Source organism: Telmatherina bonti, assembly GCF_933228915.1.
Source record: "Telmatherina bonti genome assembly, chromosome: 4".
Lineage (NCBI taxonomy): Eukaryota > Metazoa > Chordata > Actinopteri > Atheriniformes > Telmatherinidae > Telmatherina > Telmatherina bonti.
Window position 1 is genome coordinate 32,031,053 of NC_136622.1, and position 20,735 is coordinate 32,051,787.

Consider the following 20,735-nt stretch of genomic DNA (forward strand, 5'->3'; position numbering starts at 1 on the left):
AGATTTATTTGTTATAAATGTTTTTATTATTTATATTTATTTTAGATTTATTATATTATTTTATTATTATAGTATTTATATTGAATTTCCCTTTGGGGATTAATGAAGTATTTTTCATTTCATATTAAAGGCTGCTGTCATAATGAAACATTCATCTATAAATACTTGACAAATAAAGCAAAATATTATATACATTTTTTTAAATTACCATTTACTTAATTGCTTTGTTTTCCGTGTATTTTATTATGTATTCCTTTTTTCTTTTTTTAAAATACCATGAGATTTTTTTTATATTAATTGTTGTGTGTCACCTCTACCGAACATGCACAGCGATTTAAAGCCCTCATGAGTGACGCACCATTCGACCAATCACAACAAAGCACCAGTACCGGACAGCCAATCGCAGAAAACGTTTCTGTGTTTGATCCTCCTGCGAGACGAGTCCAAATTCACAGAGAATTGTGAGTATAAACATATCATTTTTAACTTGTTTTCAGCCGTGAAGATAAGCACGGGGTATATATTTGGTTCGTGGGTGTGAAATGAAAATCTGCAGGTCAGTCGTGACGGCGCAGAGCTAGAACCGGATTGATGGCTGCGGGATGCAGTCATCTGGTGCGCCTGAACTATGCTACAGTTAATGTGTTACAATGGAAGCTGGGGGGACGAGTCTTGTTCTGGTTACACTGCCTCTTTCAGATTAATTTTCTATATGATTGTGTGATTTAATATCAGGCTTTAAGAGCTTCATTATTCTGTGCTTGTAGCAGAGCGTTATCATTGAACATGTGGGGGTGGGGGGGGATCTGCAGGATAAGACACGTGCTTAGTTTGATATATTTTTAATATCAAAGCGGTTTTTATTCTACATCATGATCACACAGTCAGCTTCTGTCTCGATCAGATGACATAGTCTGAAAGAAAGACAAAGAATCACCAACTTATCCATTAATCCATCAGACCATGTCTCAAACATGGACTGTGGTTGTTTCAACAGACTAAAAATATTTGTCACTTCTTACCACTTTATTATTTTTTATATATACATTTGTTCTTCCATACAGATACAAAACAAAGTTAGTTTTTCATGTGCTAAATGAAATGCATCCTAAATCAGCTGTAGTATTTATGTGATTCATGTTTTAGGGTCGTATTGTGATCCTTCCTCCTCTGCAGCAGTCCCTCCTCCTCTTCATCATCATGGCTTCTGGAGCTCTGTTCCCCAGCTTGGTGTCTGGCTCCCGAGGCTCCTCCAGCAAGTACTTGGTGGAGTTTCGTGCTGGGAAGATGACCATGAAGGGCAGCACGGTGACTCCTGACAAGCGTAAAGGTCAGGTCTACATTCAGCAGACCGACGACTCCCTCATCCACTTCTGCTGGAAGGACCGGACAACTGGAAACGTGGATGATGTGGGTGATGCAGTCTGGTTTTCTCCTGATAGCAGCTGACCTGCAGTGGGATTTCTAACATCACATTTCATGTCCCCATTTAGGACCTGATCATCTTCCCTGATGACTGTGAGTTCAAGCGGGTGAACCAGTGCACCACTGGTCGTGTTTATGTGCTGAAGTTTAAAGCTGGCTCTAAAAGGCTCTTCTTCTGGATGCAGGTACGCAGCATCTCCTCACTCTGCTGTAATTTAATCAGGTCTTTTTTTTAAGCAATAAAAGGACATTTAGTTTAATTAAAAATTCATATATATTTTACACCACATTGTGATGTTAGATGCTTTTATCTGTAAAATAAATGGATTCAAAATGAGGTTGGTTTTCCTGCTCTCAGGAGCCAAAGAGCGACAAAGATGACGAGTACTGTCGTAAAGTGAATGAGTACCTGAATAACCCGCCTATGCCTGGCGCTCTGGGCAGCGGCGGCAGTGGAGGACACGATCTCTCTGCATTAGGAGGTAACCGCCTCGGCGTGCATCCTTTAAACCTGTCGCAAAGAGACTTTAACATCTCAACCTGCTGTGTATGCTTGCATGTGCAGGGGAGGGCGGTCTGCAGAGCCTTCTGGGTAATATGAGCCACAACCAGCTCATGCAGCTCATTGGACCGACAGGACTTGGGGGAATTGGTATGTAAATTATTAACCAAGCCCTCAAGCTGAAAGGCTGAAGACATGAACAGATCAAATCTTGATGCTTCCGAATGATAATGTGTTGTTGTTTCTGAATGTCAGGAGGACTCGGAGCGCTGGCCGGTCCAGGCTTGACCAACCTTCTGGGGGGCAGCACCAGTGTTTCTGCTGCCAGTAACTCCACCACAAGGTGCCTATTAAATAGTTTTACTGTTAGAAAAACATCAACTGTAACAGTTTTTTCATAAAAGTGAAGAAAATCTCTTTTCAATCAAAGATTTTATGTTCCTGATAAATAAAAACTGACATTAGGTTTTATTTGAGGTTGCATTTTACAACTTTTAAGGGAACAAATGATTTAGTTTTTCCAATTATGTCCTGATGTTAAAATAGAAAGGGGGCATGATTGTAATGCTATTTTTTTTATATAAGATTTGCAGTAATTTTCATGCTTTTATTGGTGCCAGATGAACAGTGTGCAGAACAGAACATCATTTCACAAATATGTATTAACACACGCTGTGTCCAAATGTCCACCCTATTCCCTAAACCCTCATTCACTGCATAGGGCTACACTATATAGTGCACTCATTCTGTTGGCCATTTGGACACGAAGTGGACTATTTTTGCCTCCTCACAGATCAGGTGACTACCAACTGTCACCACGGCAACCACCACGTGTAGTTCCAAATTTAATACAAACTCATATGAAAAAATGTTCTTATATTGTATTTTATTCTTTCTTTGTTGCATATTTATTCAACAAATAAGGTTGTAAAATTAATTATCTATAGTTTTTTCTTAACCAGCTTTGACATTCGTGTCACTTGCACCACTTTGACCTCCTGCCCACAGTGCATTGTGGTCTATATTGACCCGTCTAGTGGCCATTGATGTTCACTACTTTTCAAGATGCATTGTGGGTAATTTTGAGTGTACTACTTTTTTCTCTCTGGACATTCAGACATCCCTAGAAAATGGTGTGACCACTATTAGGGCTGTGACAATATGCATTTGTCCCGATTCGATTTTATTACAATTTTTTGGGTGCAGATTTGATTTAAATTGCAATTCTCACAATTCTTTGACATTGCTGATTTTTTTGTTGATTAAAAATAAAAAAATGTCCAAAACTTTTTTTTGATAGTTATTTTTCTTGATTTCAATTAGAAAAAAACACAGTAGCCAGACCATCTGCTGCTATAATGCCCAAGAAAACAAGTAAAAATTTTAATAAAAAGCTATAAAAATTACAAAAATTTTATGATGGATTATTTTTAATTAAAAAATAAAAATTTATTTTAACAAAAAAAATATATACTTTAAAATTGTCAGGCAAAATATCCCGATATTTGATTTTTCAATTCAATTTTCCCTCCCCATACCACTATATAGGGTACTATGAAAGGAATAGGGTGGACATTTGGACACAGCCACAGTCTCCCTTCCCAGTACCTACATCTAATGCATGTTTGGAAAGCTACGATTCATCAGATTTTAATGATGTATACCATCAAAGCTGCAATCATAACTGTACATTCAGTAAACAATCATTTAGGACCAGCTGTAAATGTGCAATTATAGTCAGTGTATCTTTGAAGCCATACAGTACTCTATAAGGACATGATTCTGTATTGAAAACAATCCCGTTAACATAAAAAAAATGATCACTAGTCCAGTTAGTTTGTCCACAATCTAAAAAATTCAACTAAAGCCAAAGTAAACCTCTGTCTTCTATCAACTGAGACAAAGAACAGAGACGATACTTTTTAATGAGTTTTTAAGAAGCAGAATGGCTGAGGATGAAGGCTAATCTTTGCATCTCTTCTCAGTCCATCCACAGCCGTCACACCGACCTCCACCAATGCTGCCAGCCGCCTCGGCTCCTCACAGGTGCCCACCACTCCCATCACTTCCACTGCCACCTCAGTGGCCTCCCCTACAGCCACCACCCCGTCCACGCCTGCAGCGTCCTCTCTGGCGGCGGCGGCAGCAGCAAACCCCACACAGCCCATCCAGCTTAGAGACCTGCAGAGCATCCTGGCCACCATGAACGTACCTGCCAGCAGCCAGGGAGGTGAGGTGGAGACTATACAAACTCTTAAATAACTTCAGAGGAGAGAACATATAATTTGGCCAAATTAGTGTCATTTCTACGAATTACAGCACGATTGTGTCTGTTATACTGTTATTTTAACATAATATGGTTTGTTTGTAACAGAATCACAGCCATGTGTCGCTGTTTTTTCATTTTCCTGCAGTATAAGAGCACAGATTACTGCAAAATTAGACACAGCAGGAAAAAAAAAAAGAGAAAAATATCAGCGAGTACTTGTACTTGGTTTGAATAATATGTGATATTGGTGCATCCTTGCTCTGAATTCAAAGGCTGTCAAATGAACTGGAGCAAAGTGAAAAGCACAGTTGCATGTTGAGAGAGAATGAATTATTAGCTGTAAAAACTGTAAAATATCCTTTAAAGCACAGGTGTCAAACTCCAGTCCTTGAGGGCCGCTATCCTGCAGGTTTTTGTTGTCTCCATGCTCCAACACACCTGACCGAAACTGATAAATAGGTTGACAAGAAACTGCTGGATCGATTTGATTTGAATCAGCTGTGATGGTGCAGGGAAACAACAAAAACCTGCCTGGAGGACTGGACTGGAGTTTGACACCCTGCTTTAAAGGCAGATTTTTCTTTACAACAAGGTGATGCTTGGTGGAGTTTTATATCAAGGTCACTGTGGATGAGTTGTATGATGAAGTTTCTACTCTGAAGGGTTTTTGTTCCTGAAACTACAAGATAAAAGGTGTTTGTTGGGAAGCAGAGATGTTGGAAATGAAAATCATGACAGAAGGTCTCTGAACAGAAAAGAACAGCTTCTACTCATAACATGAAGGACTTCAGGTTGAAAGAAATGTCAAGATTTGTTAAATAACAAAAAAAAAAAAGAAACAGATTAATCCAATGTGAAAGTCTCATTTACTTTAACCAGTGTTTGTTCCCACAGTGGACCTCGCCAGCGCCCTGACGCCTGAGGTCATGGCTCCCATCCTGGCCAACCCTGAGGTACAGCAGAGGCTGATGCCCTACCTGCCGTCTGGAGAGTCCCTGCCTCAGAGCTCAGAGGAGCTTCACAACACGCTCAGCTCGCCTCAGTTTCAGCAGGTGCTCGCCTTCTTCCTGAATGTCTTCCATTAAAACAGGAACCAAGCAGCGAGTCCTGCTTCCTCGTCTGGGAAGCAGGTTTGGTGTTGCAGTGGAGGAAGAGGAGGATTGTAGGAAGCTGTGTTTACCAGGTTGTTGTCCGTGTGAGACGTGTTTACACTCTCTTCACAGGCTATGAGCATGTTCAGCAGCGCTCTGGCGTCTGGGCAGCTGGGGCCTCTAATGAACCAGTTTGGTCTTCCTGCAGAGGCGGTGGACGCAGCCAACAAAGGAGGTCGGTGCTTTTCTCCAGTCGCATGCAAACGTACACTAGTCGCTGGAAATTATTCTCAGCTTTTCATGTTTTCCAACATGAAGCGACTGGATGGTTAAAGTACTTTTTCATAACTCCACTTGTTTTGGTACAAATAATTATTTCTCCTTATTAAACTATTTATTTACTGCTATTTAACAGATTCACAGAATAGAAAAAGTTTTAATCAGATGCAGAAAACATGATTTTATATCATTCGTAACTACTAAAGGCAGGGAAATCCACTCCTGCATGAGCCTAAAGCTTAAACGTTGAAGCGTGTATTAACATTATAGTGTAATAATAATGTAACATGGATCGTTTACATCACTTTGATGCTTTCAAGATGTCTGTAAACATTAAGGAAACTCTACTATTTAGTGTGACAAATGGAAACTAATCGTGTGTATCCCTGAGACCTCCCCAAAGCGTGTGATTCTGTCCGGATGGTACGATATGCCTGCTGGTTAGTGGAATAACGTGAACCAAGGAAGAGTAAAGAAAAATGGTTTTATCTTTCAGGGCTTTTCGTCAGGAAGTTTGAGTGATTAAGTGACTCGAGGATAAATTTTTGACGATGCATTCTGTAGTTGGTTGTCCGTCTCTGAACATTCAGCTCAGCTGTCAGCAAATGAGGACGTGTGTGTGTCTGTATTTCCCTGTAGACGTGGAAGCTTTCGCCAAAGCCATGGAAACGGAGACCAAATCGGATCAGGACAGCAACCCCAAAGACAAGAAGGATGACGACGAAGACATGAGTTTAGACTAAACTATTAGTAAAACTTATTTATTTACCTGCTGCTATTTTGTTCCTGCAGCATGAAGGTTACTTGCTCTCAGCTGATTGAGCTTGATTTCTGATTAAAGTCAGTACCTGTGTCCTACCTGCATGTTCGTAAGCAGCCAACTGGTCTTTCCATAAGGGAGGAATAAAGTCATAGAAACAAACTTGTTTACAGTGTCAGCTGATTTACCCATTGAAGAGTTTTTTCTACTTGTGGCGTAAAGAAAAAGAAGAGATCCCATTTCTTTTCCATCTTAAAATATATTTCGAAAACATTTATACAACTGGACAGTATGAGCACACGATATTTACCAGTTTGACACCAACACACAGATGTTTACTTCACTGTACATCAGCTGCAAACAATAATCTGACCTGCGATTGGGATCGCCACTGCTGGGCAAGAACATCTGACAGGAGGTCGTAGTGAAACAGTATCACATTATTCAGTTAGAAACCATTTTACTGCCGCTGGTTTCAGGCACTTTTTCACCCAACTCGCCAAGAATCCAAATCTGAAGCGATGTGTTGCTGTTTGATTGCTGCAGAAGCAACTCGTACATCCATCCGTGCATGTAAAACAAAACAAAACAAAAAAAAAAAAGTCACAGAAATCACTGGGATCAGGGATCGCCCACCGACCGACAGCCCAGCGGCTCTTTGGGTTTAGATTTTATCTGCTACTTAAACAAGAAAGTAAAGTTCCTGAGGAAATGAAAGCTGTGACGACTAGCCAGATTACTGAGATTAACAGCGGAGCGTTTTATAGCTCCTCATCTCAAGATGATGACATGAAACACAAACACACTGCTTCTCCATGATTCCATCTTTTCATGTCAGTAAATCAGCACAAAGTCAGAGCTGCCGTAAGAGTCGGACTTATTTTGTTTTGTCCCAGTCTAAACACTAATCCTGCTGGATTATTGGGATATAAAACATACAGATACCAAGGTAATATAAATAAAAAGGCCACTTCCTTCTCTAAAGTTTTCTACCGATGAGCTACAGCGTTATGTTTCCGTCTAGAAATACGTCGGCGTCACAGTGTGTTGAAAAGGCATTTAAAATTCTACAGTGTGGTTTTTACAATAAATACTATACAGGCTGTACGGCACGCTGACGACAAAGGTGCCGCAGTTTCACACAAATCACAGTGGAAGTTTCATTAAATTACAACACTGTCATAAACATGTAATGAGAAACCCCAAATCAAAGCACAATTAACGTGCTTATTACACATCTCTAACGTAGAGCTCCTGACTGGATCAACATCAGAACGTCACGTGTACAAAAAGACATTCGAGGAAACACACGCCATCAAGTCTACAGTATTTGACAAAGAATGTAAACTGGTTTTTCCCCCTGTCCCATTCATAGTGAAAATAAATAGTACCAGAAATATTTGGAACAGCACAGTTTATAAACGTGTGTGTGCCGCCTCCACTCCGTCCACTCGGCTCGGCTAACCTTGCTGCACCAGTCTGCGGTAGTGCGGCATGACCTTGCTCTCGGGTAGGTACAGTCCCATCTCCAAGGCAACCAGCACCGAGAACTCCAGAGGAATAAGCTCCCGTCTGTTGATACGGAAACGCTCCTCCAGCTTCTGCACACGAGGGAAAAAACAAGAACAAAAGGAACGACTTGATGAGAAGGAATGCATAGAGTGGGCACCGTGAAGTCCCTGCTGGACCCCAGTTTGAGGCTCATGCTATGTGCAACTGGGATGGACGTTTTGTTGTTTAAAACATCAAATTAATTCACAACTAAATTAGTAAATCAAGACCTCAGAAATCGCAAAAACAATGAAATGGACAACTAACTGTGTTCCTGACAGTTTGCTGCTATACAGGCAACTGAATCTGTTGGTTTCCTTACATAGGCTATTGTGAATTTTCTTATATAGGTTCCTTATATAGCCTATTATGAATTTCCTCATATAGATTCCTGCCTCTCGCCTGATGCTTGCTGGGATAGACTCCAGCTTCCAGCAACCCTGAACTGGACTAAGTGCTTAAGAAAACGAATAAATGAATGAACAATTTTACTACATTTGAGAAAAAAAAAAGACTACCGAATTCTCCAGATTTAATCTCAAACACTAAAAATCTTACAATAAATCAAAATATTTCACCCTAAATTCTTTTGGGTTGTTTTTTCACCGATATAGGGTTAATAAATGTACAAAATCTCTAGTTTGCTGACATTAAATGACACCATTTCTATGGTTATGATAGCATGTGGGGAACAAGTGTTGATGCAATGACCAGAGGAGACTGGGACAGTGTTAATGGCATATTCTTTGGAGTCCTAAAAACAAAGTATTTTAAAAGGCCCAAGGCGTCATAAAGAGCAACTGAGAAAAAACTGGAATGGAAAAATGTTATGCTGCTTTACTTCTCGGCATACTTTCAAGAACAAGGCTGCATAATATGAAAGGTACAAAATGTCCTGTTTTCAGTCTTAAATAATGTGAACCAGAGGCTGTTTACTAAATAATGCAAACAGCCTTTGGGTGGAGCTTCACACATTACAGGTTTTTCCACTTTGGGTTCTGTTGTTTTTTTTTTAGTTGCAATAGAAAAGTGTTTACATAATAAATTCTGAGCCTGTACTCACGTCGATGAGCTGTTTGACCTCAGGTTTCCGCAGATCGCTGCTGATCTTTGCAGCCAGCAGCACACACGCAGCTGCCACCAGCTTCCTGTTCTGTTTGTTGAGGCGGCCCTGTAGCACCAGCTTCTCAAAGTACACAAAAGCCATCGCTATGGTAACCGGCTGCAGACCGCACTCTTCGCTCACGGCCCTCATCTCCCTCTTCAGGCTATCAAAGAGGAAAAGTCAGAGTTACTCGCCTGTTTTTCTGAGAAAGGGTGTGTTTGAGAAGTTTTAAAAAGCACAATCACCTTCTTATCTTGCTCAGTGTCAGCTTAATGTGGGGAAACTTCTCCTTGAACACCTCATTCATGTCCTTTTTTAGATCCGATGGTTTCACGTATTCAATAACAGTCGTCTGCAGAGATGAAAAACAAACCAACATAACGCCATCCTGTCAGCGTGACTTAGCCGGGCTTCACGGTTAGCTTTAAAGTGTCCATTCTCACACATACACACACACACACACACACAGAGAATATGGTGCTGTGATCTAATGAGGGGCAATAAAAGTCATGTGAACAGGGCATAAAGGACGTATTTTACTCTCTAGCATGGAGGTTGTTTAGAATAGGACTGGATTCTGTGAAAGGCTGAATGAGAATTTCCAAGTCAAATGAAATGACCCTCCCATGATTTCTGGGACAAAGGACAGTCAGTCATCGGTGTGAGCTTAGAAATAGTCAAACCATGCAGCAGCTCAACAGAACGGTGAAAGACAAGAAGAGCACGACATTTACAGAGGAAACACACTTGCATTTATCAGTCAACCGTTTAGTGATGGGAACACACTTATCAGATGTGTGGAAGGCTTCATGATGTTTCAAGGTTCTGATAAGATCCAACACGTTCATTGTCAAGACATTTTAAAACAAAGTAAGTTTCCCGGCATGCTGAGCGAAATATAACAGAAAACCTGTGGAAACAACTCGAGTCCTCATACTAATGTACCCCAAGCAGAAACAGAGAAACAAAACAACAACAAAACAAAAAGTATAAAAGATATAAACTTCCACCCAGGTGGGAGACCAAAAAACACCAAACCTATACAGCTATATATAGTAGGGCTGTGATGATATGCATTTGTCCCAATTCCATCCAGATTTTTTGGGTGCTGATTCGATTTAAATTGCGATTCTCATAATTCTTTAGTATTGCTGATTTTTGTAGATTAAAAACAAAAATATGTACTAACTTTTTTTTTAACATAAAAAAAACATCACAGTAGCCAGGCCATCATTCTGCTGTCATAATGCCCAAGACGACAAGTAAAAAGACCAATAAAAAACAATATAAATGAAAACATTTTTTAATTAATTATTTTTTATTTGAAAAAAAAAAAAAAAAAAAAAAATTTAACAAAAAAAAAATCTTTTAAAATTGTCAAGCAAAAATTCCCGATATTCGATTTTTAGATTTGATTTTCCCACCCCTAATATATAGACTCCTACACACACACACACACACACACACACACCAGCCTTTTCACACCTAAAACCTCCTGCTTGTCCTCTCCTTCCACACACATTCCCATCTATTACCTTTTCCCTTTACATACCTATAATTAAGGCGACTTATACATCCAAATCCATATACCTCATATTCCCACCTTCCCAAACATACTATAGAAAAGAAATCTTAAAAATATCAACAGTAACTTCTCATAAAAAATTATAATCTCCAGGGTCAAGAAAAGCTGCAGCAAACAGATGGATTCATATAATCTGATGAGCTTGTTAGTCACCTTACACTACTTACAGAAAGTTAGAAATATTTGGCTTTTTGTATGATGTCATACGTGCACATAGTGAAGTAGTAACTGCATCGCATCCTGTTCTGTGACAAGATGATAAACTGCAAAACACAAGAAAAAAAAGCAGTATCCAAACCTTGAACAGATCCCGTAAATGTTCTGGTTCAATGACAGCTTGTCTAGAACAGTCCTCTTCATCATACTGTGCACATGGTGACATCATAAGACCAAGATGGCACATGACAAGTTATGGAGACATTGCTGTTTTAATGTGTGGTATACCCAGCAGTGATGTTAGACACTGCGTGATTCTACTTAAATGTCCTGCACTCAGTGGATCTGCAACAGAAACGAACCTCCAGAACATTTTGTCAGCTGTCTGCAGTATTTTTTCTGACACCAAAAGAAAAGATTTGAGACTTTAAAACATCTGTAAGTTTTATTTTATTCTGATTTCCTTTTACTTTAAAAAAAACATAATTTTGTTTAAAATATGTATATCTAGATAATGTTTGCTTCCCTGAAGACAACAGGGAACCCAGCTGAGCGGAGGCATTACTGACGTAGGTTACCTGTATTAATTTCATCAGCATTTATGAATGCAGGCATTAAACTTGATCTATTGTTGTTCTATTTACCCATGTTTGTTTGCATCCTACCATTTCCGACAACATCACCCACCAAGCCATCCACTCCTCCCGTCATGTAATACAAAACGGAGGAACTCAGTCCAGAATCCTGTGTTTGTATGTGCACGCCCAGTAAATCAGCCATGCTCAGAAACTAAGTAGTTTATCCAATAAGAACTAAATTACTTGTATTTTTTATTTCGCTCTCTGCTGTCACATCTGCATCCCTTGGTTATGCACATCTGATGCAAAGAACCACGGAGGCAATTTATCTTGCATCAAATACTCCCCAACTAGGTCCTGAACGCCACTATGCACCGATTCTAAATATGTAGAAATAGTGTATGATTAACTGAACTGATTTGGGTTTTAAAAATATGTATCAGGGATGTGAATCTAACATCCATCTTTCCATCTTCTGTTGTCTATCCGGGGTCGCATCGCAGGGGCAGCAGCCTCAGCAGGGAAGCCCAGTATTTCCTCTCCCCAGCCACATTTGCCAACTCTACGGGGGGATCCTGAGGCGTTCCCAGGCCAGCCAAGAGATATAATCGCCACCTCAACTGGCTCCTTTCAATGGGGAGGAGCAGCGGCTCTACTCTGAGCCCCTCCCGGATGACCGAGCTCCACTACTTTTTGACTGTATAATAAGTATTTTATTAAAGCAACAATAAGCAGAAATTCATCAGATACGGACTGAAGGAATTTAAAAAAAAACATTTAAAGACCTAGAGGTGTAATTTCACCTGCATTATAGCATGATGTCACAAACTCCAGCGCGTTTCCCAGCCGGTCTGACCATACGTTTATGTGCCTTCATCTACGTTCACTGTGGAAAAATTCTGAGGTAAATGTGGGTATCTGTAATCCCCAAATGTTCAAAGTTAAAATGTAAAGTCCCAAAGCGTTTGGACAGAAATGTGACTGTAAAAATCTGAACTGATTCTGACTAAATCTTCTGTTCTTTTCTTTGTCTAAAATATCTAAACAAACTGGATTTGATTGTAGGGCTGGGCGATTAATCGGATTTTAATCTCAACTACGATCTGGGTTTTCAACGATAATAAAAATAAAAGGGTGTGATTTTCTTTTTTCTTTGCAGTTTCCTCTCCTGCTGTCTCCAGAGCGTCTCTGGCGTTGCAGCGCTGTGCTGTAAACTCCTCCCACAGCCGCTTTGGTTTCTTTCAGACACTGTTGCCAACTTGGCGACTTTCACGCTAAATCTGGTGATTTTTTTTGTTAAAAGCAACAAGTCTAGCAGCTTTTACTGGAGTTATTAGAGACCTTTCTGGTGTTTTGGCGACTGACTTGAAGGCACATATTGTTCTGCAGTTACTGTTAGGAAGGAGCAGCGGGAGTCTCTCCCGTCCTAAAGCACTCCCAGGCGGACAGTCTCAGTGGGCTCCGGCTGCAGGTCAATGTAGAATAACTGCAGTAGGTTGTGGAAGTTCACCTAAACATAGTTTATACCATTGTCAGTGAGAACTGGCTGCATTATTTTCCTATACATAGTTCGGCGAGTTAAACACTGTAATATCCCTCCGTTACGGGGCGTTACCATAGCAACGTGTTAATCAGCTGGTTCAGATCAGCTGTCTTTTAACCGGTGAATGAGAGAAACGCGCTGTAGCCTGACAGTGGTTGTTTGGCATAAAACGTACATCCAGGCCAACGTAAAATAGTTCCTATACATCAGCATATTTAGCAAGTGTTGTAAAAAAGAAATACAAATATGTTATAATAGTTTCCTGTGTGGGACCATGGTATAAGCGGATTAAACAACTCGTAACCGTGTGTTAGACGGCTATAATGCACGTTGCGGAGTCGAGAACACTAAACGTTGTTTAATCCTGACATATTTATCTATTCAGTTCACATCAGTATTCAGTTTACATCAGTATTTGCACTTTGTCAAGACAAAGCTTTATGTTATTTGTTTGTTTAATAAAATTTGTTGAATCCTAAAGACATTGTTTAAAAGCCACAGTTTAATGTTAAATAAATTAATATTGTTAAAGATAATGGATAATCATGTTAAATAATCGAGATCTCAATTTCAGTCAAAATAATCGTGACTATATTTTTTGCCACAATCGAGCGGCTCTATTTGATTATACAGAAAAATGCTCTTAAGGTGATCCTGTTAAACACAGCAGACTGTCTGAACAGGCAGATCTTTGGCTTCCAGGGCATTTTTCAGACATTTCAGACGCTCGATCTGAAAAATGAGCCCCAAGCGAATCAGAAATAAAAAGAATTGCGACAGTTTTGCTCACCATGTACGATGAAAATATAAGGACCCTTTTGTGTCTCCCACAGGGCCACTGGGGGTCGCTGAGCAGGTTCGGGTCGTACTCGGCCACCTCTTCCACATCTGAAACAAGCAGAGTGATGAAGCGCAGAGTTGCAGCAGGAGTAGGTCTGGAAGCTCAGAGTAAAGTCTCACATGGATCTTGTGCTACGTTGTTGTTCGGACGAGCAGGGGTGAAGTTCTTCTGCCCGTTGCCACGGAAACGAGACTGAGCTGCACAGTTGTCCAAGACATTGCTGCTCTTCTGCCTCACCAAGGCATTGGTAGGATAAAGGAACTGTGCGTAAGACACCGTCTGAGGAAGAGGAGGAAGAATGAGGCCTTCTGTGACCTATTTCCAGATACCTTCTTACATCCGTCTCGCAATCACCTTGCCGAAGGCGCCCAGCTCAACACCCTCCAGGGAAGGAAGCAGGTCAGCAGCCACCACAGAGGACAGTCTTTGTCTCTGAGTGTCCGTCTTGGGATCACTGTTCACACAGAGACACATTTCTATCACATCCACAACTAGCTGCACACACACACACACACACACACACACACACACACACACAGCTCTTTCCTGACAATGACATGGATCACACAGATGACAACACAAAAGCGAGGGGGTGAATGCTCCCTGCTTGGGATGGTGTTTCCTGTGTACCTGAGATGAGCACTCTCTCCATACGGCAGCACTGAGAAAGCAGCATATAGCGACCGCTTGGCACAAATCAGCATGATCCTGCAGGACACAGCAAGTACAGGCAGACAAAACAGATGGTGTGTGAGTCTACAGACACAAACTACAGTCACTGCCACTCCACAGCTACTCTCCACGCCACGGCCACCAGCTCAGACACATCTACACTGCTCACTACTCAAAGCTACAACCATCTAATGCTCCAAGCAGGATGAAGGACAGCTGAGACGGACGGGACCCAGTTTGTGGCTCTCATTCGTTATAAGTCAACTCACAGAAGTAACGTAGAGATCTGGGTTAGATGCTCCCAAAAAAATAATCAGTGGCTCGTCAACACAGAACATTTTTCTGTCTTTAAGAATTAATCTTTAGACATTCAGAGAGTCGTCCTCAGATAAGCCTGTGATGAAAATGCTGGTGTGCTGCATCTCTAAAATAATGACTTGTTTTAATTCTGGATCATTGATGGATATTGATGCTTCATGTTTTATACTTTTATAGTAATTCAAGTCCGGTTTTACCATTATGTTTGGTAACAATATTTATATAACTTTATGGGTGGAATATAAAGCTACATTTCTGTGCTGATACTCTTGGAATGTAGTGTGATTACTCTCCCTTCAGCTCTGTGTTGCTGACTCGGCAACTTTATACTTTGACACAATAGACTTTAAATAAACTGGATAATATTAAAAATAAATAAATAATAAAACCTTTCTACCTGAAAGATGGCAAAAATATTACTAAAGACATAAAAGGATTTGTTTATAGAAATATCCATGTTTGTTTTGGTCTGTATTGTGAAAAAAAGCTGCATTCAGGCATTTTTCTTTCCTGTCAGCCATTTATGGCGTTAAGTTTTCTGCGCTCAGAAAGGCTCTTGTTTCACTCAAGAATGAGGCACAATAATAACACCATAGTAACTGAGCTTTAGCTACAATCCTTAACTCACTGCTGATGATTACAACACTCTGCATTGTGAATTGTATGATAAGGTTGGGCAATTCTCTTTATTTGACACATACAGACACTGGGTCTTACTATAGATGCTGTTTTGTTCATTTGTCTGAGCTCGCTGCACCCCATTCATTGACTGGATAACATCACGGGTTTCCATTTCAATAAATAAAACATAAAATAAAATAATTTGATTCTTAAAGCCTAACTTAAAAAAACCTAACCTGAATACTTCTGGATTATCTCATTAATTTCTTCATTTATGGCCGTTTTACAATTTTTTTCCTAGTTTCCAATGCATTTCAAATTTTTTTTTTTTTTTTAATGAATATGTTTTATTTTCATTACGTGGCCAGGTTTTAACAAAGTCGTAGACTTTAAGTTGGCTCAAAGTCTTAGTTGGCTGAATAGAAAACAGAAATATGAGAAAGAGAGCAGCTTTATTGGGAATCCAACCAAGTTAAAATGTCCCTTTTTAACTTTCTGGCCTTGCAAGTGTGTGTCTGATTAGTTTAGATTGCAGACTGACATTTACTATGTACGGTACATGACCAAAGCATCCTGAGGTCAGGAAACTGAATTTTACAACTTTTTTTCAGCTTATGTGACAGCAGCATTTCACGTAACGACACCGTGTCACATGTCAGAAGCTGACATCAATACACTGGCTGTGTTGATCGCGCAACTTGGCTGATTCAGCAACAAAACACCAGAGGACATGATCAGAGGAAGTGAGGAAAGGAAAGAGGGATCGTGACAGAGCAGGAGATAAAGCAAAGGTCAGCACCAGACTGATTTCTACTGGTTGGAGAGAGCTCAGAGTACAGTAAAGACGCAAGATGATATCCTTCGCTAGAAGACACTAAAGTGTGAAAAGGTTCAGTAGCGGTGATTTAATCTGCACTTTTGTTTTTTATAGTGAAAAAAAAAGTAAAAACAGGGAACCATGGATAAACCAGTGTCTGGGCCCATTTTAGTTCGGTTGAGCTTATAAACACTGAGTGGTTTAATTCCTAAATGCATGATCCGGGGTGTTAATCTGATTTGAAGTCCAGATTGGGCCTGAATAACAATGTTTAGTTACTTTCTAATGTCACATAAACATGTATTTTCTTTGTAAAACGGAAGCTAAATATCCTGTTATTACTTATCAACTGGATGTGTTATGCTGAAAAGAAGCATCCATATTAGTGGAAAGCTAATTTTAAACTTAGTTTTTAAAAACTGATTGCAGCAGGAGATATGTGTTATCCTGCCACAATCTTCACTTTGTGTTACCAAAATAACATACAAACCTAATTCCTGTAAAATGAATCTTTTGTCACATAAACAAAAACTGTTCACCATAAAAATCTAAATATATATTATTGATTTTCTGCCAGCTGACTAATGAACTCTAAAAAAATGCATAAATGCAGTGTTTTTTTGTTTGGTTTTTTTTCCCCCAATAAAAATACAGAGCTCTGTGTGACTCAGAGTTTTGGTGATGTACAAGAGGCAGAAACCAGAGCTGGATTAGCTAAAAACACAAGGGACAAGCTACCGACTGCACACACTGACAAGAACGTCTCTATGCTGACAGAGATGTGGACCAACTGGCTCATCACCATTTTCTCAACAACACCACGGCCAGTTAATCTACACAAACACCAGAGCTTCACAAAACATCAATAACATCCAGTCAGCTGCAGTTTCTACCCTGGACACCGAGCAATAAACACCTCAGAGTGGGGAGAGTGGGGGGGTTATCAGATTTCTCTCATGGGGACAACACTGGACATCTACTAGTGTTAATTACCTTAAGTTACACAATCAGGAACAAACAGAACCAGAAAGCCAGCCCTGCAGGACAATTAAGGATCGCTGCATCACTGGTTGAACATGCCAGCAGCAAACACACGTTAGCACATGCATGTATGTGGAAATGAATATGAAGCAGATGTTTGACAAATGACAGATGGTGGGCCAAATAATCATTACAAAGTTCTGTTATACTGTACAGTCAGAATGTTAATACAGTAAAATCCCAGCATGCTTAGCTGCATTCCTGTGATCAAGAAGCTTAATAAGCTGCCGATGGTGTGCTGTTTCAGCCTCCTCTTACTTCAGGGTAACCTTACCGCTGGTGCAATAGGGAGTTCAATTTCCACACTGCACCTCTTTTGGCTTTCAGTAAGCTTCCAAGGGTGATTAAATTCACTGTTGCAATCACCACCCAGCAGCTGTGTATTCCTGTTATTCCTCTGTAGCTTCAGCACCAGAGTTAAGCAGCTTATTACAATACTAGCCGCTGCTGGTGAACACTTACACCACATGAAAACAGTCTTTTTTGTTTGTTTATTTTTTTCCTCATCTGGGTGAAATATTAAGGATGTTAATGTATTTGTAAATGTAGTTTGGAGACTTACCTGCTTCCCCTGGTGTCATACTGCCTCATACTCTTGATGAAGTGGACCTTCTTTGGCACCTTGGTTCCAGGAGAACCAGAGATGTTTCTCAACCTGTACAGAAAAAAAAGATTGATTTTGCAATCAAATAAAAACCTTCCACATTAAATTACTTCATGCAATCGTGTAAATCTCTTTACATCACATGTTCAGCAGTAAAAACAAAAAAAAGCAGCCTTAAGATTTATTATGTCCTTCCCTAAACGCCTTATACAGATCAGAATGGCACTTGGGATGAAAGAACAGTGTTCCACAATCAAGGCCGGATTATCCAAGGATCATTATGGGCACAGGCCCAGGGGCTCACGCCCAGTTGGGGCCCCGGTAGGGAAAATACCAGCAGTTTGGAAGTTAAAATGTATGTAAAAGCCAGATAGTTACACCACAGTTGGTTACACCATTGTGTTGCTATTGGTACCACTGGCTGGGAGATGTTAGAAATGTCCTTTTACAGTGTATCATTCAGAATTTTACATCGTTGTGGTGGGAGAGGGGGCCCCTGGAACACTCTGGACCCAGGAGCCTGTGCACTTTTAATCCGGCCCTGTCCACATTATATTATAGTGAAATTGTCCTGATGTGAATCTATAAGCAGATCAGAAAACGCTGAAACGTGAAAATGGAAGTGAAAGCCTCTTGTGGTACCTGCAAGAGCCATTTCACACGGAAGTAAGAAGCCTGTTTTAAGGCCCACGGTGTCGCATCATGAGACATCGACCACTAACATCCTCACCTTTGCCGTGTATCCAGAGAACTACCGGCCGGGACCGGGCTGAGGGCGGCGGGCGTTGATTTAGCTCTCGAACAGGGCTGGTGAACGGCGGGGACCGGAGACAGTGGGGTGTCCGGGGTCGGCGTCTCGACCGCACCGCCAGCTTCTAAAAATACTTCGTTGGGTCCCAGAGAATTTATGGCGGTAACTCCGGGAGACGTTACCAAGGAAGGTCGGAAGGGACTAAGAACCCCTGGGAAACTGGAGGAGGAGCCGCTGCTGGCCGGAGCGGGGTCTGTCACCTGGGCGAGAGGTCCTTGGCCGTCAGCCGGTAACAGCTCCAGCGCTTCGCCGCCGTCTCCATCCGTGACTCGAGGCTCCTCGGCGGCTTTTTGGTCCACATTTCCAACGCTAACCTGAGCCTGAGGTCGTCCGTCGAGAGAGATATTGCTAAGGAAGAGTAGAGCCGCCTGTCTCCGTCGGGAGTCTTTGACTTTCCTCCGTTGTTCTCGGTGAGTCCTCGCTGAGTTACCGCCGCTGGACTGCAAACCGCAGAGCGCGGTCGCCATTCTAGTCTGAACTGAAGCCGTTCAACACAAAGCCAACGAGTACCGGTAACACAGCATTAGCCACGCCTACTGCACGCTGATTGGCTGGATTGGTAATTATGCATGCGTAACTCTGTGAATCCGCGTAGGTGGTTCGATGTTCTGAGGAAATGCCCTTGGTTCTCGTTGTTGATTGGATGTTGGCGGAAGTGTGAGGCGTGCCGGTAACCAAGGAAATATTTAACGTCATCATGAAATGAAACGTAATGAAAAATACTTTATTAATCCCCAGAGGGAAATTCAATATTGTAGTATATAATTAACTTGAGGAGGTCTTGTTTCGGAGGCTGATGGCTGCTGGCAGGAATGATCTTCTGTATCTTTCAGTCTTACATCGGACCTGAAGAAGCCTCTCATTGAATACACTTTGTTGTTTCATCACTGTGTTGTGGAGAGGGTGTAAAGAATCCTCCATCATCTTCATCAGCTTGTGCAGCATTCTTCTTTGGACAATCAGCTCCAGCAGCTCCAGAGTTACCCCAAGCACAGAACCAGCTTTCTTGATCAGTTTGTTGATTCTTTTCAAGTCTCTGGTTCTGATGCTACTACCCCAGCAGATGGCTGCAAAGCTGACTGCACTCTCCACAACAGACTTATAGAAGATATGCAACATCTCGGTGCAGACATTAAACGATCTCAGCTTCCTTAAGAAGTAGAGTCTGCTCTGACCTTTCTTATAGATGTAATCAGTGTTGCATTTCCAGTCCAGTTTGTTGTCCAGCTGAACTCCAAGATACTTGTATTCCTCCACCACCTCCACCTCCTCTCCCAGGATGGAAACAGTGCTTTTATTATCTTCAATAAAGGGACTTTTGTAGCATTCATTTTAATAAAACCATGACGCAAATACCTTTCCTGCCCTCATTCTTACATAAAGTAATCAACAACTAAACGATAGTAAATTAATGTCAAGGGCAATAATTCTGATTAGCAGCTGATAGCAAAACCTTACTTATGCTCTCTGGATGGCAATCAAATAAGCAGTTTGATTAAATCAATTTAAATTCTCATTGCAAATAGCTACTTGTATCAAACCAAATCATTTGTTCAAGTTTACTACTTCTTAGTATCCATATTAATTAATTCAGTTTGTAAGACCATAAAAAGGTTTTAGAAATGCAGATTGGTTAAGATGCCCTTGTGATTGTTTATTTGAATGTTTTCAAATTGATAACAAAACTGAATTGTCAACTCAAAGATAAAGCACTATAACTACTTAAATCTTTATCATTATGTGTTATCATACACAAGCTCAACATATTTAACAGCTTATTAATCTGCAAGTTAGTAAAAGTGTCCCTGATTCTGTCCTTTTGCCGACTCTTGTGATTGCTTTATTGCAATAGATGTTGTTTACTTCTGTGATTTGGGACTGTGTGTGCTGTTTGATTATTCCTCATTTGATTAAGTCTGTTGAACTGTATAATGTTAAGTGGCATCCAAACAAGTTTACGTGTATGCATCAAAAACCTTGATACCCTTTTTTCTTGGCTGTTTTTGTATGACAATGATGTCATCATTACTTTGTGCTTCTCTTTTTATTTCTCCCTGGCTTTGAGTTATGGCACTCTGTCCTGTCCTCTCCACTCCTAAACTGAAACAGATGGCTGCCCTTTCTTAGTAAGATTCTGCTGGAGGATTTTCCTTCCTGTAAAAGGGA

General features: G+C 40.7%; 2 protein-coding genes across 3 annotated transcripts; one reads left to right on the plus strand and one right to left on the minus strand.

Annotated features, from left to right (window-relative positions):
• Window positions 1-401: 401 nt before the first annotated feature.
• Window positions 402-6,384, plus strand: LOC306755503 (proteasomal ubiquitin receptor ADRM1-like). The gene is made up of 10 exons (XM_079239907.1): window positions 402-461; window positions 1,147-1,410; window positions 1,494-1,610; window positions 1,784-1,907; window positions 1,991-2,077; window positions 2,183-2,270; window positions 3,913-4,157; window positions 5,091-5,248; window positions 5,420-5,522; window positions 6,206-6,384. Exons 2-10 carry the CDS (start codon window positions 1,201-1,203, stop codon window positions 6,307-6,309), a joined length of 1,236 nt encoding a protein of 411 aa, XP_079096033.1. The 5' UTR covers window positions 402-461; window positions 1,147-1,200; the 3' UTR covers window positions 6,310-6,384.
• A 15-nt stretch (window positions 6,385-6,399) lies between these two features.
• On the minus strand, window positions 6,400-19,036 carry cables2a (Cdk5 and Abl enzyme substrate 2a; the record flags this gene model as incomplete). 2 transcript variants are annotated; one of them, XM_079239905.1, is made up of 9 exons in its annotated part: window positions 6,400-7,927; window positions 8,941-9,145; window positions 9,228-9,334; window positions 13,635-13,732; window positions 13,805-13,964; window positions 14,040-14,139; window positions 14,316-14,393; window positions 17,717-17,809; window positions 18,489-19,036. In XM_079239905.1, the coding sequence occupies 9 exons, from the start codon at window positions 19,034-19,036 to the stop codon at window positions 7,787-7,789; spliced, it is 1,530 nt and encodes a 509-aa protein (XP_079096031.1). In that variant the 3' UTR covers window positions 6,400-7,786. The 2 variants fall into 2 exon arrangements, with proteins under 2 accessions (XP_079096031.1, XP_079096032.1); XM_079239906.1 differs by lacking the exon at window positions 14,316-14,393 and having other exon boundaries at window positions 6,402-7,927.
• Window positions 19,037-20,735: the final 1,699 nt, after the last annotated feature.